The following is a 15202-nucleotide window of genomic DNA, read 5'->3' on the forward strand; positions in this document are numbered from 1 at the left end:
TCCATTTTATTTCTTCCCTCCATTTTCCTTGTGCTGAGATGGCACGACGCCCATCAAAGAGCCATCAGTCAGCCATTGTCTTCACATTATGCATATAGCCTAGCCTGTAGCATATAGCCTAGCCTGTAGCATAGCCCTGTGATACTAATACCATGCTTTAGCAGTGTAGAACAGCTGCACACTAATCAAGAAGGGTTAGGCTCCCGCAAGCAGTCAAGTGCTGGCACCCGATCGAGCCACACACACACAACACACACAAACACACACACACCTCCCAGTAGGGTGTATGTGGCAGATGTCCTATATTTCTGTTTCTAAATCAGGTATTTCGGTCTGTGGATAACGCAAGTAGACTATTCTACACTAATTAGCCAATCAATCAACCGTGTGTGTGTGTGTGTCCTGTGTAGCCCCTCTCCCCTCTTCCCTGCAGTAACATAGTGTGACTTTAACACTCCTGTTTTACCATTAGAGCAGAGCGAGAACATGATGATAAATCACTGTGAATTCAGACAGGAGGTCACACACAACCTCCAAAGCTAGACTACTGCAGGGGTGTGTGTGCATGTTGAAGGAGAGGGAGCTAGGGAGTTGAGAAGAAAGCAGAGTGAGAGTGAGGAGATGGAGAAGGAGAGATTTGGGGGGGAGAAAAGGAGAGAGAGAGAGAGCTTTATAAATGGTTCCCTATATCGGGATGACATTTAAAGAGTGCTGATACAGCGATATGGCATGAGCCTGCTGGTACAAAATGGCCGCCGAGCTTCATCCATCCAGGTAGGACAACATATTAGTGGTGGATACTGGATAGGACTTACAGCCCCATACAATGTAAAGCACCTATAGTCAAAAATACTATATTAATCACTAGATGAATCCAATGCATTCGTTTTATGAATATTCTTTATACTTAACAAACATTACTGAAAATGTGAAAATAAATTAAGGTTAACTTCATCAACACGTTCAAGAGGAACAATCAGATCTTTATATATATATATATATATATATATATATATATAGAGAGAGAGAGAGAGAGAGAGAGAGAGAGAGAGAGAGAGAGAGAGAGAGAGAGAGAGAGAGAGAGAGAGAGAGAGAGAGAGAGAGAGAGAGAGAGAGAGAGAGAGAGAGAGAGAGAGAGAGAGAGAGAGAGAGAGAGAGAGAGAGAGAGAGAGAGAGAGAGAGAGAGAGAGAGAGAGAGAGAGAGAGAGAGAGAGAGAGAGAGAGAGAGAGAGAGAGAGAGAGAGAGAGAGAGAGAGAGAGAGAGAGAGAGAGAGAGAGAGAGAGAGAGAGAGAGAGAGAGAGAGATGCCAGATGCCAGTCGGGTAGTATGGAGGTGACAGATGGAGGACGATGGCACCAGGTCTCCCTCTGGTCTGACTGGCACTTTGTCACCAGTGGAAGGAAAACCTGTTCTTTTCTCTCCTTAAAGCAAACAAACAGGTGTAGTTCCTCCAGTCCTATATTCTTACTACTGTTTCTGTCTGTTGTCGTTCCAGTCACACAACATGTGTGACCATCTCTCTCCGATGTCCCCCTTTCTCTTTTGTGTTGTTATTGTTGTATAATGGCTGTGTGTGTGTGTAGATCTCCCAGATGATATCAGAGGGGTGTAGAGAGGGTCTGACGGAGGAGGCTCTGAACCACTACAATGCTGATGTCCCCGCCCCCTCACCCTCCCAGGTCCCTCCCACTTTGCAGGTTACCACGGCAACCCCAACCACCACCTCTGCTGCTGCATCCTTCTTCGCCAGGTAAGAACAACCAGATTTATATAACTTTACACCTTTATACAGTGTACATGTAAACGCACAGACAGACAGTTAGACACACACACACACTGACAAAGGCCTGCAGAGTCCTTCAGCCCTTCTCCTTCAATCTTCCCAAATGAGTCAACTGTGTGGAAAGAGGCGTGCGCGTGCGCGTGTGTGTGTGTGAGAGGCCTGTTAACCAGTTCTATATTCAGTAGATGTATAAGTTACAGTGCATTCGGAAAGTATTCAGACCCCTTGACCTTTTCCACATTCTTTTACGTTACAGCCTTATTCTAAAATTGATTAAATAATTCTGTCACGCTCTGACCTAGGAGAGCTGTGTTTTTCTGTTTATTTAGGTCAGGGTGTGATATGGGTGGGCAGTCTATGTTTTTTGTTTCTATGTTTTGTTCTTGTTTTTCTAGTTCTAGGTTGAGTTTTGATGATCTCCAATTAGAGGCAGCTGGTTCGTGTTGTCTCTAATTGGAGATCATATTTAAGTTGGGGTTTGTCTATGGGGTTTTGTGGGTAGTTGTTTTCCGTTTTGTATGTTAGTTACCTGACGGAACTGTTGGCTGTCGTTTTTGTTATTTTCTGTTTAAGTGTTATCATTAATAAAATATGAGCACTCTACACGCCGTGCCTTGGTCTCCGTTATACGACCCGTGTTACAAAATCTTTTGCCTCAATCTACACACAATACCCCATAATGACAAAATGAAAAACAGGATTTTTGACATTTTTGCAAATGTATTAAAAATAAAAAACATAAGTATTTACATAAGTATTCAGATCCTTTGCTATGAGACTCGAAATTGATCTCCGGTGCATCCTGTTTCCATTGATCATCCTTGAGATGTTTCAACAACTTGATTGGAGTCCACCTGTAGAAAATTATATTGATTGGACATGATTTGGAAAGACACACACCTGTCTATTTAAGGTCCAATAGTTGACAGTGCATGTAAGAGCAAAAACCAAGGTTGAATGAGGTTGAAGGAGTTGTCTGTAGAGCTCCGAGAGAGGATTGTGTCGAGGCACAGATCTGGGGAATGGTACCAGCATTGAAAGTCCTCAAGAACAGTGGCCTCCATCATTCTTAAATGGAAGAAGTTTGGAACCACCAAGACATCCTAGAGGTGGCTGCCCGGCCAAACTGAGCAATCGGGGGAGAAGGGCCTTGGTCAGGGAGGTGACCAAGAATCCAATGGTCACTCTGACAGAGCTCCAGAGTTCCTCTGTTTTGATGGGAGAACCTTCCAGAAGGACAACCATCTCTGCAGCACTCCACCAATCAGGCATGTATGGTAGAGTGGCCGGACAGAAGCCATTCCTCAGTAAAAGGCTCATGACAGTCCACTTGAAGTTTGCCAAAAGGCACCTAAAGGACTCTCAGAATATGAGAAACACGATTCTCTGGTCTGATGAAACCAAGATTAAACTCTTTGGCCTGAATGTGAAGCGGCACATCTGGAAGAAACCTGGCACCATCCCAATGGTGAAGCATGGTGGTGGCAGCATCATGCTGTGGGGATGTTTTTCAGAGGCAGGGACTCGGAGACTAGTCAGGATCGAGGGAAAGATGAACGGACCACAGTACAGAGAGATCCTTGATGAAAACCTGCTCCAGAGCACTCAGGACCTCAGAATGGGGCGAAGGTTCACCTTCTAACAGAACAATGACCCTAAGCACACAGCCAACACAACACAGGAGTGGCTTTGGGACATGTCTCTGAATGTCCTTTAGTGGTCCAGTCAGAGCCCAGACTTGAACCCGATCGAACATCTTTGGAGAGACCTGAAAATAGCTGTGCAGCGACGCTCCCCATCCAACCTGACAGAGCTTGAGAGGATCTGCAGAGAAGAATGGGAGAAACTCCCCATATACAGGTGTCCCAAGCTTGTAGCATCATACCCAAGAAGACTTGAGGCTGTAATTTCTGCTGATATTTCCATATGACATTTTTGATACATTTGCAAAAATATTATTATTATTATTATTATTATTATTATGGGGTATTGTGTGTAGATTGATGAGGGGAAAAAACCATTTAATCAATTTTAGAATAAGGCTGTAATGTAACAAAATGTGGAAAAAGGGAAGCCTGAATACTTTCTGAATGCTCTGTACATAATCAATAATAGGAATATTGAGACTGACAGTACATCAATAAAACACACGCACACATCCTAGTACAGTCGTCAATAACTCAGGCGATACATGAATAACTAACGTCAAAACATTAATATCTCAGTGTCTGTGTCTATGACAGTTATTAAGACATCGAGGCCGACATTCTCCTCTGAACGCCTTCCCACAAAAAATGTGAGGGCAGATTCTGCATTGCATACCTCCAGGTATTTCACTCTGCGATACATTGTGTTACACATCCCTTCTCAAATACTAACCTCATCCCAAATGTCCTATCTCGCTATACTGCTGAATGTTATCTGGCTAGGTTTAAGAAATAAGGCCCGGGGGGGGGGGTGGTATATGGCCGATATACCATGGCTAAGGGCTGTTCTTAGGCACAATGCAAGGCCAATCAGCATTCAGGGCTCGAACCACCCGGTTGATAATTAAGCAATAAGGTCAGAGGGGGTGTGGTATATGGCCAATATACTACGGCTATGGGCTGTTCTTATGCACAATTACCACAAAACCCAGAGGTGCCTTATTGCTATTATAAACTGATTACCAACGTAATTAGAGCAGTAAAAATACGTTTTGTCATACCCGTGGTATATGGCCTGATATAGCACGGCTGTCAGCCAATCAGCATTCAGGGCTCGAACCACACAGTTTATAATTAAGGATATACCACCTCTGATCTCTGTAGTTTAAACCCAAACCTCTGATCTGTAGTCTTTCTTCTAGATTTATAATTCTAACCTTTGATTTGTCTTAAATAATTTTATTAAATACTTTTTTCTTTACATAGTTGAATGTGCTGACAACAAAATCACACAAAAATAATCAATGGAAATCCAATTTATCAACCCATGGAGGTCTGGATTTGGAGTCACACTCAAAATTAAAGTGGAAAACCACACTACAGGCTGATCCAACTTTGATGTAATGTCCTTAAAACAAGTCAAAATGAGGCTCAGTAGTGTGTGTGGCCTCCACGTGCCTGTATGACCTCCCTACAACGCCTGGGCATGCTCCTGATGAGGTGGCGGATGGTCTCCTGAAGGATCTCCTCCCAGATCTGGACGAAAGCATCCGCCAACTCCTGGACAGTCTGTGGTGCAACGTGGCGTTGGTGGATGGAGTGAGACATGATGTCCCAGATGTGCTCAATTGGATTCAGGTCTGGGGAACGGGCGGGCCAGTACATAGCATCAATGCCTTCCTCTTGCAGGAACTGCTGACACACTCCAGCCACATGAGGTCTAGCATTGTCTTGCATTAGGAGGAACCCAGGGCCAACCGCACCAGCATATGGTCTCACAAGGGGTCTGAGGATCTCATCTCGGTACCTAATGGCAGTCAGGCTACCTCTGGCGAGCACATGGAGGGCTGTGCGGCCCCCCAAAGAAATGCCACCCCACACCATGACTGACCCACCGCCAAACCGGTCATGCTGGAGGATGTTGCAGGCAGCAGAACGTTCTCCACGGCGTCTCCAGACTCTGTCACGTCTGTCATGTGCTCAGTGTGAACCTGCTTTCATCTGTGAAGAGCACAGGGCACCAGTGGCGAATTTGCCAATCTTGGTGTTCTCTGGCAAATGCCAAACGTCCTGCACGGTGTTGGGCTGTAAGCACAACCCCCACCTGTGGACGTCGGGCCCTCATACCACCCACATGGAGTCTGTTTCTGACCGTTTGAGCAGACACATGCACATTTGTGGCCTGCTGGAGGTCATTTTGCAGGGCTCTGGCAGTGCTCCTCCTGCTCCTTCTTGCACAAAGGCGGAGGTAGCGGTCCTGCTGCTGGGTTGTTGCCCTCCTACGGCCTCCTCCACGTCTCCTGATGTACTGGCCTGTCTCCTGGTAGCGCCTCCATGCTCTGGACACTACGCTGACAGACACAGCAAACCTTCTTGCCACAGCTCGCATTGATGTGCCATCCTGGATGAGCTGCACTACCTGAGCCACTTGTGTGGGTTGTAGACTCCGTCTCATGCTACCACTAGAGTGAAAGCACTGCCAGCATTCAAAAGTGACCAAAACATCAGCCAGGTAGCATAGGAACTGAGAAGTGGTCCCCACCTGCAGAACCACTCCTTTATTGGGGGTGTCTTGCTAATTGCCTATAATTTCCACCTGTTGTTTATACCATTTGCACAACAGCATGTGACATTTATTGTCAATCAGTGTTGCTTCCTAAGTGGACAGTTTGATTTCACAGAAGTGTGATTGACTTGGAGTTACATTGTGTTGTTTAAGTGTTCCCTTTATTTTTTTGAGCAGTGTACAATGGCAAATCTTACCGCTGGCTGTAGCGTTATAGGTTTGGGGGTGTGTCAGAAATATTTTTTGCTATTTTCACAACCGGAATTATGGGCGCAGCAGCTTGGTTTTGATGAATAAACAAGTAGGTGTGTTGATGCTTGGCTCCTCATTGGCCAATCAGAACGTGCTCCATGGCTAAATATGTGGTTTCTTCAAGTTATGTATTAAAAAAATTGTATGTATTGCGTTGTCATCAACTCCAATTCAAATGTTAGTCCGTTATAGCCTAATTCATTAAATAGCCTGCCCCATATTTGCTAAATATGTTGAACATGTTTTCAGTCCACATTGTTCTAGTTGCATTGCTTCAATATAGAAATACTTTGTTAAACATCGGCTATAGCATTCACCCTGATATAGGGGCTAGGCCTACTGTAAATTGAAGTCTGCTAAACATAGTCTGTAACGGTCTGGGTATAACTGGTGCAGAGGATACAGGCGCAGGACAGCAGAGATGAGTAATAAAAGCAACTTTACTCAATAATATACATTCCATGTAGTAAATACCAAGCCCACACAAAAGGACCGAAATACATAAAACAAACACACACAAAAACCATGGGGAAAACAGAGGGTTAAATAATGAACATGTTATTGGGGAATTGAAATCAGGTGTGTAAAACAAAGACAAAACAAATGGAAAATGAAAAGTGGATCGGCGATGGCTCGAAGGCCGGTGACGCCGAACGAACAAGGAGAGGGACCGACTTCGGCTGTCACAATTGTCGTATGAAGGAGCGGACCAAGGCGCAGCATGTGTATTGTTCCACATTTTATTTAAACTGTGAAACTATGCAAGACATTCAAATAAACGAATTAACAAAACAACAAACCGTGACGAAGAGGTGCAACATACACTTACTCAAAATAATCTCCCACAAAACCTAGTGGGAAAAACAACAACTTAAATATGATCCCCAAAAAGAGACAACGATGACCAGCTGCCTCTAATTGGAGAACGTCCCAAAAAACAACATAGAAATACAGAAACTAGAACCCTACATAGAAATACAGAAACTAGACAAAACCCCCAACATAGAAAAAGGAAACTAGAACCAACATATAAATAAATAAACTAGACAAAACCCCCTGTCATGCCCTGACCTACTCTACCATAGAAAATAAAAGCTTTCTATGGTCAGGACGTGACATCGGCGGAAGTCGTGACATAGTCAATAAGAAAGATTAAATTCACTAGGCTTGTCACGTCCTGACCAGTATAGGGGTTATTTGTATTGTAGTTTGGTCAGGACGTGGCAGGGGGTATTTGTTTTATGTGGTTCGGGGTGGTTGGTTGTTTAGAAGGGTGTTTGATTTATTATTTCCGGGTTTTGGGCTATGTTACATGTTTTGTATTTCTATGTTCATTCTAGTATTAGTATTTCTTTGTTTAGGTCATTGGGTGTTGGACTCTCAATTGGAGGCAGGTGTTTCTAGTTGCCTCTGATTGAGAGTCCTATATATAGGTTTGTGTTGGTGGTTTGTGGGAGATTGTGCTAGGTATAGCCTTAATGCCTTACCGGCCTGTTATTCGTCATTGTGTTTTGTGTACGTGTTTATTTTGGTTTTTCCTTCTTTGCCAATTCAATAAAAGAAGATGAGTGCACATAACCCCGCTGTGTTTTGGTCCGACAATGATTTTTCTTTATCATCTGACGAAGAAGAATGTGACAAGGCTATTGATAAGGCCTAAAAAGACAGTGTATAATTCTAATAAAATTTGAATAAAACGAAACAGCAACTTGTTTTAAATAGTCATGTCTAAACAGAGTTACAGGCACCGTAATTGATCCCCATGGGTGTATAATTCAGACAATTTAGAATATGGAGGGTTTTACCCACTTTTCACAGGAGATGGATAAAGGTCCACTCACCGTTATGCAATGGTGTAAAGTACTTAAGTAAAAATACTACTTAAGTAGTTCTTTGGGGTATCTGTACTTGATTTTGCTATTTATATTTTTGAATACTTTTACTTCACTACATTTTCCTTGACACCCAAAAGTACTCGTTACATTTTGAATGCTTAGCAGGACAGGAAAAGAGTCAAATTCACGCACTTATCAACAGAACATCCCTGGTCATCCCTAGTGCCTCTGATCTGGAGTACTCACTAAACAGAGAACATCGCTGGTCATCCCTACTGCCTCTGATCTGGTGGACTCTCAAAACAGAGAACATCCCTGGTCATCCCTACTGCCTCTGATCTGGTGGACTCACTAAACAGAGAACATCCCTGGTCATCCCTACTGACTCTGATCTGGAGGACTGTGTGCCCCTGGCTTTCCGTAAATAAAAAAAATAAATGGTGTCATCTGGTTTGCTTAATATAAGGAATTTGAAATTATTTATACTTTTACTTTTGATACTTAAGTATATTTTAAACCAGATACTTTTAGACTTTTACTCAAGTAGAATTTTACTGGGTGACTTTCACTTTTACTTGAGTCATTTTCTATTAAGTTATCTTTACTTTTACTCAAGTATGACAGTTGGGTAGTTTTTCCACCCCTGGCGTTATGGTGCTCACAAAATGTAATGTTTTGTAATGGAACCATCTTACAGACCACATTTGCACTTCTCCAGAAATAGCAGATGAAATTGCATTGCATTCCAGCCATGTATGTTCTCATGTACAATCAATCTGTTTTTTAAACCAACAACAATATTTCTAAATAGGATTGGGTCAGAGGCACGATATCATAAATCGCTTCTCTCGTTCCATGGCACTGTGTGCACACGTAGGCCTAAATGTCTTTACACATAACATTTGCATGTCTATGCATAAATACTAGGCTCCTGTCAATTGTATTGTTGCCTATGTGCGAGGCAGATTGTTTTGACAATCTGTCGTTGATATGGCGTTATAGGAGGACTGAATAGTATGGATTGGAGGAGCATGTCTTTGGTAATCGGACAAGGGGTACTCTTTGAAAATGGGGAAGGATAGCCCAGGTTTGTGAATAGTGAAAAAGCATGAAGGTAAAACCCTCCAAAATATTTCAACGCACTCTCACTACACCATTTAAAACCCTTTTATTTAAAGCTACTTTTGGCTAATGGCCAGGATGAAAAGATGTACCTATGTGATGCTGTTAAATCAGCCTTGATTAGGGGGAGGGTAAACTATGCTTGGATTTTAATCAAATTTAACACAATGCGGGAAAACCAATTGTTTTTTTATATTTCTGAACACGAACATCTCTCCTTCCATGGCCACTGTGTGTCATGAACATCTCTCCTTCCATGGCAACTGTATGACATGAACATATCTCCTTCCATGGCCACTGTCTGTCATGAACATCTCTCCTTCCATGGCCACTGTTTGTCATGAACATCTCTCCTTCCATGGCAACTGTATGACATGAACATATCCATGGCCACTGTCTGTCATGAACATCTCTCCTTCCATGGCCACTGTGTGTCATGAACATCTCTCCTTCCATGGCCACTGTCTGTCATGAACATCTCTCCTTCCATGGCCACTGTGTGTCATGAACATCTCTCCTTCCATGGCCACTGTGTGTCATGAACATCTCTCCTTCCATGGCCACTGTGTGTCATGAACATATCTCCTTCCATGGCCACTGTGTGTCATGAACATCTCTCCTTCCATGGCCACTGTGTGTCATGAACATATCTCCTTCCATGGCCACTGTGTGTCATGAACATCTCACTGTGTGTCATGTCTGGAGAGGCTGCACTTCCACTCTCAAAGTCCATGCCTTTATCAACTGTGTTACCATTAAAACCTGCTTTTTGTGGGTCTTAAAACTTCCCATTAGCGCTGCATGAAATTGTCCACTTTTGCGCTTGTTTTTAAGGACACACCTCAGATATTGGCAAGGCACGCGAGCTGATGTTCCACAGGTAAATAGCTGAACCTGACGTGTGTTTAACACTTATAGAGCCCTATGTCTGTGTTCCTTCTCTACTCTAACAGACAAACTGACGTGTGTTTAACACTTATAGAGCCCTATGTCTGTGTTCCTTCTCTACTCTAACAGACAAACTGACGTGTGTTTAACACTTATAGAGCCCTATGTCTGTGTTCCTTCTCTACTCTAACAGACAAACTGACGTGTGTTTAACACTTATAGAGCCCTATGTCTGTGTTCCTTCTCTACTCTAACAGACAAACTGACGTGTGTTTAACACTTATAGAGCCCTATGTCTGTGTTCCTTCTCTACTCTAACAGACAAACTGACGTGTGTTTAACACTTATAGAGCCCTATGTCTGTGTTCCTTCTCTACTCTAACAGACAAACTGACGTGTGTTTAACACTTATAGAGCCCTATGTCTGTGTTCCTTCTCTACTCTAACAGACAAACTGACGTGTGTTTAACACTTATAGAGCCCTATGTCTGTGTTCCTTCTCTACTCTAACAGACAAACTGACGTGTGTTTAACACTTATAGAGCCCTATGTCTGTGTTCCTTCTCTACTCTAACAGACAAACTGACGTGTGTTTAACACTTATAGAGCCCTATGTCTGTGTTCCTTCTCTACTCTAACAGACAAACTGACGTGTGTTTAACACTTATAGAGCCCTATGTCTGTGTTCCTTCTCTACTCTAACAGACAAACTGACGTGTGTTTAACACTTATAGAGCCCTATGTCTGTGTTCCTTCTCTACTCTAACAGACAAACTGACGTGTGTTTAACACTTATAGAGCCCTATGTCTGTGTTCCTTCTCTACTCTAACAGACAAACTGACGTGTGTTTAACACTTATAGAGCCCTATGTCTGTGTTCCTTCTCTACTCTAACAGACAAACTGACGTGTGTTTAACACTTATAGAGCCCTATGTCTGTGTTCCTTCTCTACTCTAACAGACAAACTGACGTGTGTTTAACACTTATAGAGCCCTATGTCTGTGTTCCTTCTCTACTCTAACAGACAAACTGACGTGTGTTTAACACTTATAGAGCCCTATGTCTGTGTTCCTTCTCTACTCTAACAGACAAACTGCTTCTGGTAATCTCCGTCTCAAAACTGTTAAGTGCTCGTACACATACTGTGTTTTATAAAATGAACCATACGCTGTAAGTTATGGCCTATACTGTATATGTGTTAGGGCCACTCCAAATTATGGCTTTATATAAGTGTTATGGATACGCTGTGCCGGGCTGTGCCGGGCTGTGTCAGGCTGTGTCAGGGTGTGTCGGGCTGTGCCAGGCTGTGCCAGGGTGTGTCAGGCTGTTCCAAGTTGTGTCAGGCTGTGCCATGGTGTGTCAGGCTGTGCCAGGCTGTGTCAATGTTTCCGTAATATAATGTCCTGATAATGGCAAGGTGAGTTAGCTGGGGCAAAGATATACTGAATGCACACACATGCAACCCCCCCCCCCAACACACACACCACTCGATAACTTTACTCTATATAAATTCATTTTGTTCCCTCTCAGGAACGTTATTGATTCCTGGTTTTTCAATACGTGTACATCACTCTGTAGCTTTGGTGCTGCAGTGGTGGTGTGTGTGTGTGTGTGTGTGTGTGTGTGTGTGTGTGTGTGTGTGTGTGAGAGAGAGATTTACGAGTGCCATGCTCCTGTGTTGGCTGTGTTCAGGCTGTCCAGCAGGTGAGAGAAGATGGGAGTCGTAAATCGTTTGGAGTTCTAGCTGCACACACACCTGAATGACATTCCACACACACATTGTCACACAGACACACACTCTCTCCTGCCTGTCTGTGTATAGATTTATGCCAGCTGTAACTGGCTGTGTGCTTTATGGTACAGGTGTCATGACCTGTATGTCTGGATGAGGTGGTGTGTGTGAGCTACGATTTATGGTCCTTTCCTGTGTAATAACTAACAGATGGAGAGATAACGTGTAATAACTAACAGATGGAGAGAGAACGTGTCATAACTAACAGATGGAGAGATAACGTGTAATAACTAACAGATGGAGAGAGAACGTGTCATAACTAACAGATGGAGAGATAACGTGTAATAACTAACAGATGGAGAGAGAACGTGTAATAACTAACAGATGGAGAGATAACGTGTAATAATTAACAGACGGAGAGAGAACGTGTCATAACTAACAGATGGAGAGATAACGTGTAATAACTAACAGAGAGAAGTGTAATAACTAACAGATGGAGAGAGAACGTGTCATAACTAACAGATGGAGAGAGAACGTGTCATAACTAACAGATGGAGAGAGAACGTGTCATAACTAACAGAGAGAAGTGTAATAACTAACAGACGGAGAGATAACGTGCAATAACTAACAGATGGAGAGAGAGAGAAGTGTAATAACTAACAGATGGAGATAACGTGTAATAACAGACGGAGAGATAATGTGTAACAACTAACAGAGAAGTGTAATAACTAACAGATGGAGAGATAACGTGTAATAACAGACAGAGAGATAATGTGTAACAACTAACAGAGAAGTGTAATAACTAACAGATGGAGAGAAGTGTAATAACTAACAGACGGAGAGAGAACGTGTCATAACTAACAGATGGAGAGATAACGTGTCATAACTAACAGATGGAGAGATAACGTGTAATAACTAACAGATGGAGAGAGAACGTGTAATAACTAACAGATGGAGAGAGAACGTGTCATAACTAACAGATGGAGAGATAACGTGTAATAACTAACAGATGGAGAGAGAACGTGTCATAACTAACAGATGGAGAGATAACGTGTAATAACTAACAGATGGAGAGAGAACGTGTCATAACTAACAGATGGAGAGATAACGTGTCATAACTAACAGATGGAGAGAGAACGTGTAATAACTAACAGATGGAGAGATAACGTGTCATAACTAACAGATGGAGAGATAACGTGTCATAACTAACAGATGGAGAGAGAGCGTGTAATAACTAACAGATGGAGAGAGAACGTGTAATAACTAACAGATGGAGAGAGAACGTGTAATAACTAACAGATGGAGAGAGAACGTGTCATAACTAACAGATGGAGAGAGAACGTGTAATAACAGACGGAGAGAGAGAGAAGTGTAATAACTAACAGATGGAGAGAGAACGTGTAATAACTAACAGATGGAGAGAGAACGTGTAATAACTAACAGATGGAGAGAGAACGTGTCATAACTAACAGATGGAGAGAGAACGTGTAATAACAGACGGAGAGAGAGAGAAGTGTAATAACTAACAGAGGGAGAGAGAAACACACATTTATTTATTTTCACCTTGATCAGTATTTCCACCTTGGAAGTGCTTGAACATTCAAGTGTGTGTGTGTGTGTGTGTGTGTGTGTGTGTGTGTCAGGGCTCGGCACAGACCTTTCAGGGGTCAGGTGCTTTCATTATTCATTTTTAATAATTCATAACATACCAACTCCCTCTGTACAAAATGTAAAAAACAAAATGAACATAGGCCTATTTATTTCTGCAACAACACAGTCACTCATCATGCGTTGTAATCAACCTAGTTACAGTGCCTCCTAAAGACATGACTGACATCGGGCTGATCATTAATGTTGATGATTGACATCGGGCTGATCATTAATGTTGATGACTGACATCGGGCTGATCATTAATATTGATGATTGACATCGGGCTGATCATTAATGTTGATGATTGACATCGGGCTGATCATTAATGTTGATGACCGACATCGGGCTGATCATTAATGTTGATGATCGACATCGGGCTGATCATTAATGTTGATGACCGACATCGGGCTGATCATTAATGTTGATGATCGACATCGGGCTGATCGTTAATGTTGATGATCGACATCGGGCTGATCGTTAATGTTGATGATCGACATCGGGCTGATCGTTAATGTTGATGATTGACATCGGGCTGATAGTTAATGTTGATGATTGACATCGGGCTGATCGTTAATGTTGATGATTGACATCGGGCTGATCGTTAATGTTGATGATTGACATCGGGCTGATCGTTAATGTTGATGATTGACATCGGGCTGATCGTTAATGTTGATGATTGACATCGGGCTGATCGTTAATGTTGATGATCGACATCGGGCTGATCGTTAATGTTGATGATTGACATCGGGCTGATCGTTAATGTTGATGATCGACATCGGGCTGATCGTTAATGTTGATGATTGACATCGGGCTGATCGTTAATGTTGATGATTGACATCGGGCTGATAGTTAATGTTGATGATTGACATCGGGCTGATCGTTAATGTTGATGATTGACATCGGGCTGATCGTTAATGTTGATGATTGACATCGGGCTGATCGTTAATGTTGATGATTGACATCGGGCTGATCGTTAATGTTGATGATTGACACCGGGCTGATCGTTAATGTTGATGATTGACACCGGGCTGATCGTTAATGTTGATGATTGACACCGGGCTGATCGTTAATGTTGATGATTGACACCGGGCTGATCGTTAATGTTGATGATTGATGTCCAGTACATCTGTTAGTTATTGAAGAGCTCATGAAATTAGGAGGTTTGATGTGCAATTTGTTTTGAATTGGAAAAACAATGGAGCGAGCTGCGGGGCTCTGTCTCATAGAACAACACAACATGTAATAATCATTTTTTTAAATTACACAAACGGTTTCATCAATGTTTGTCCGTCGGGAGCGGATAAATGTCAAATTCCGCAGGTTAAGTTTAGGCATTAATTCCGAATGGTTAAGGTCAGGGGTTAAGGTTAAAACATCATACTTCCAACCTCTCTTTCAAAAAGCAGGTAAAAAAGGTAACTCAAATAATCAAATTCAACCTAGCTAATTTCCTGATACATACGAAATGTTTTGACTACAGAGGCAGAAAAACTGTACTTCAATGATATGATACTCCCCCACTTAACATACTGCTTGACTAGTTGGGTTAGGGTTGTACAACATTAAAACCCATTCAGTCTGTCTACAAACAGGCTCTCAAAGTGCTTGACAGGAAGCCCAATAGCCATCATCACTGTCACATTCTCAGAAAGCATGAACTCCTGAGTTGGGGAAATCTTGTGCAATACACCGACGCCTGTCTTGTATTCAAGATCCTAAATGCCCC

General features: G+C 42.6%; 1 protein-coding gene across 2 annotated transcripts in view; it reads left to right on the forward strand.

Annotated features, from left to right (window-relative positions):
• Window positions 1-15202, forward strand: part of LOC106569018 (kinesin-like protein KIF26B) — a 204937-nt gene that overhangs the window by 82092 nt on the left and 107643 nt on the right. Inside the window, exon 4 of one of the 2 annotated variants that reach the window (XM_045714734.1) lies at window positions 1585-1751. In XM_045714734.1, coding sequence (XP_045570690.1) covers window positions 1585-1751 — 167 coding nt within the window. The remainder of the gene's footprint in view (window positions 1-1584; window positions 1752-15202) is intronic. The other variant, XM_045714735.1, reaches the window with a different exon arrangement.

This window comes from Salmo salar, chromosome ssa01 (assembly GCF_905237065.1).
Source record: "Salmo salar chromosome ssa01, Ssal_v3.1, whole genome shotgun sequence".
Lineage (NCBI taxonomy): Eukaryota > Metazoa > Chordata > Actinopteri > Salmoniformes > Salmonidae > Salmo > Salmo salar.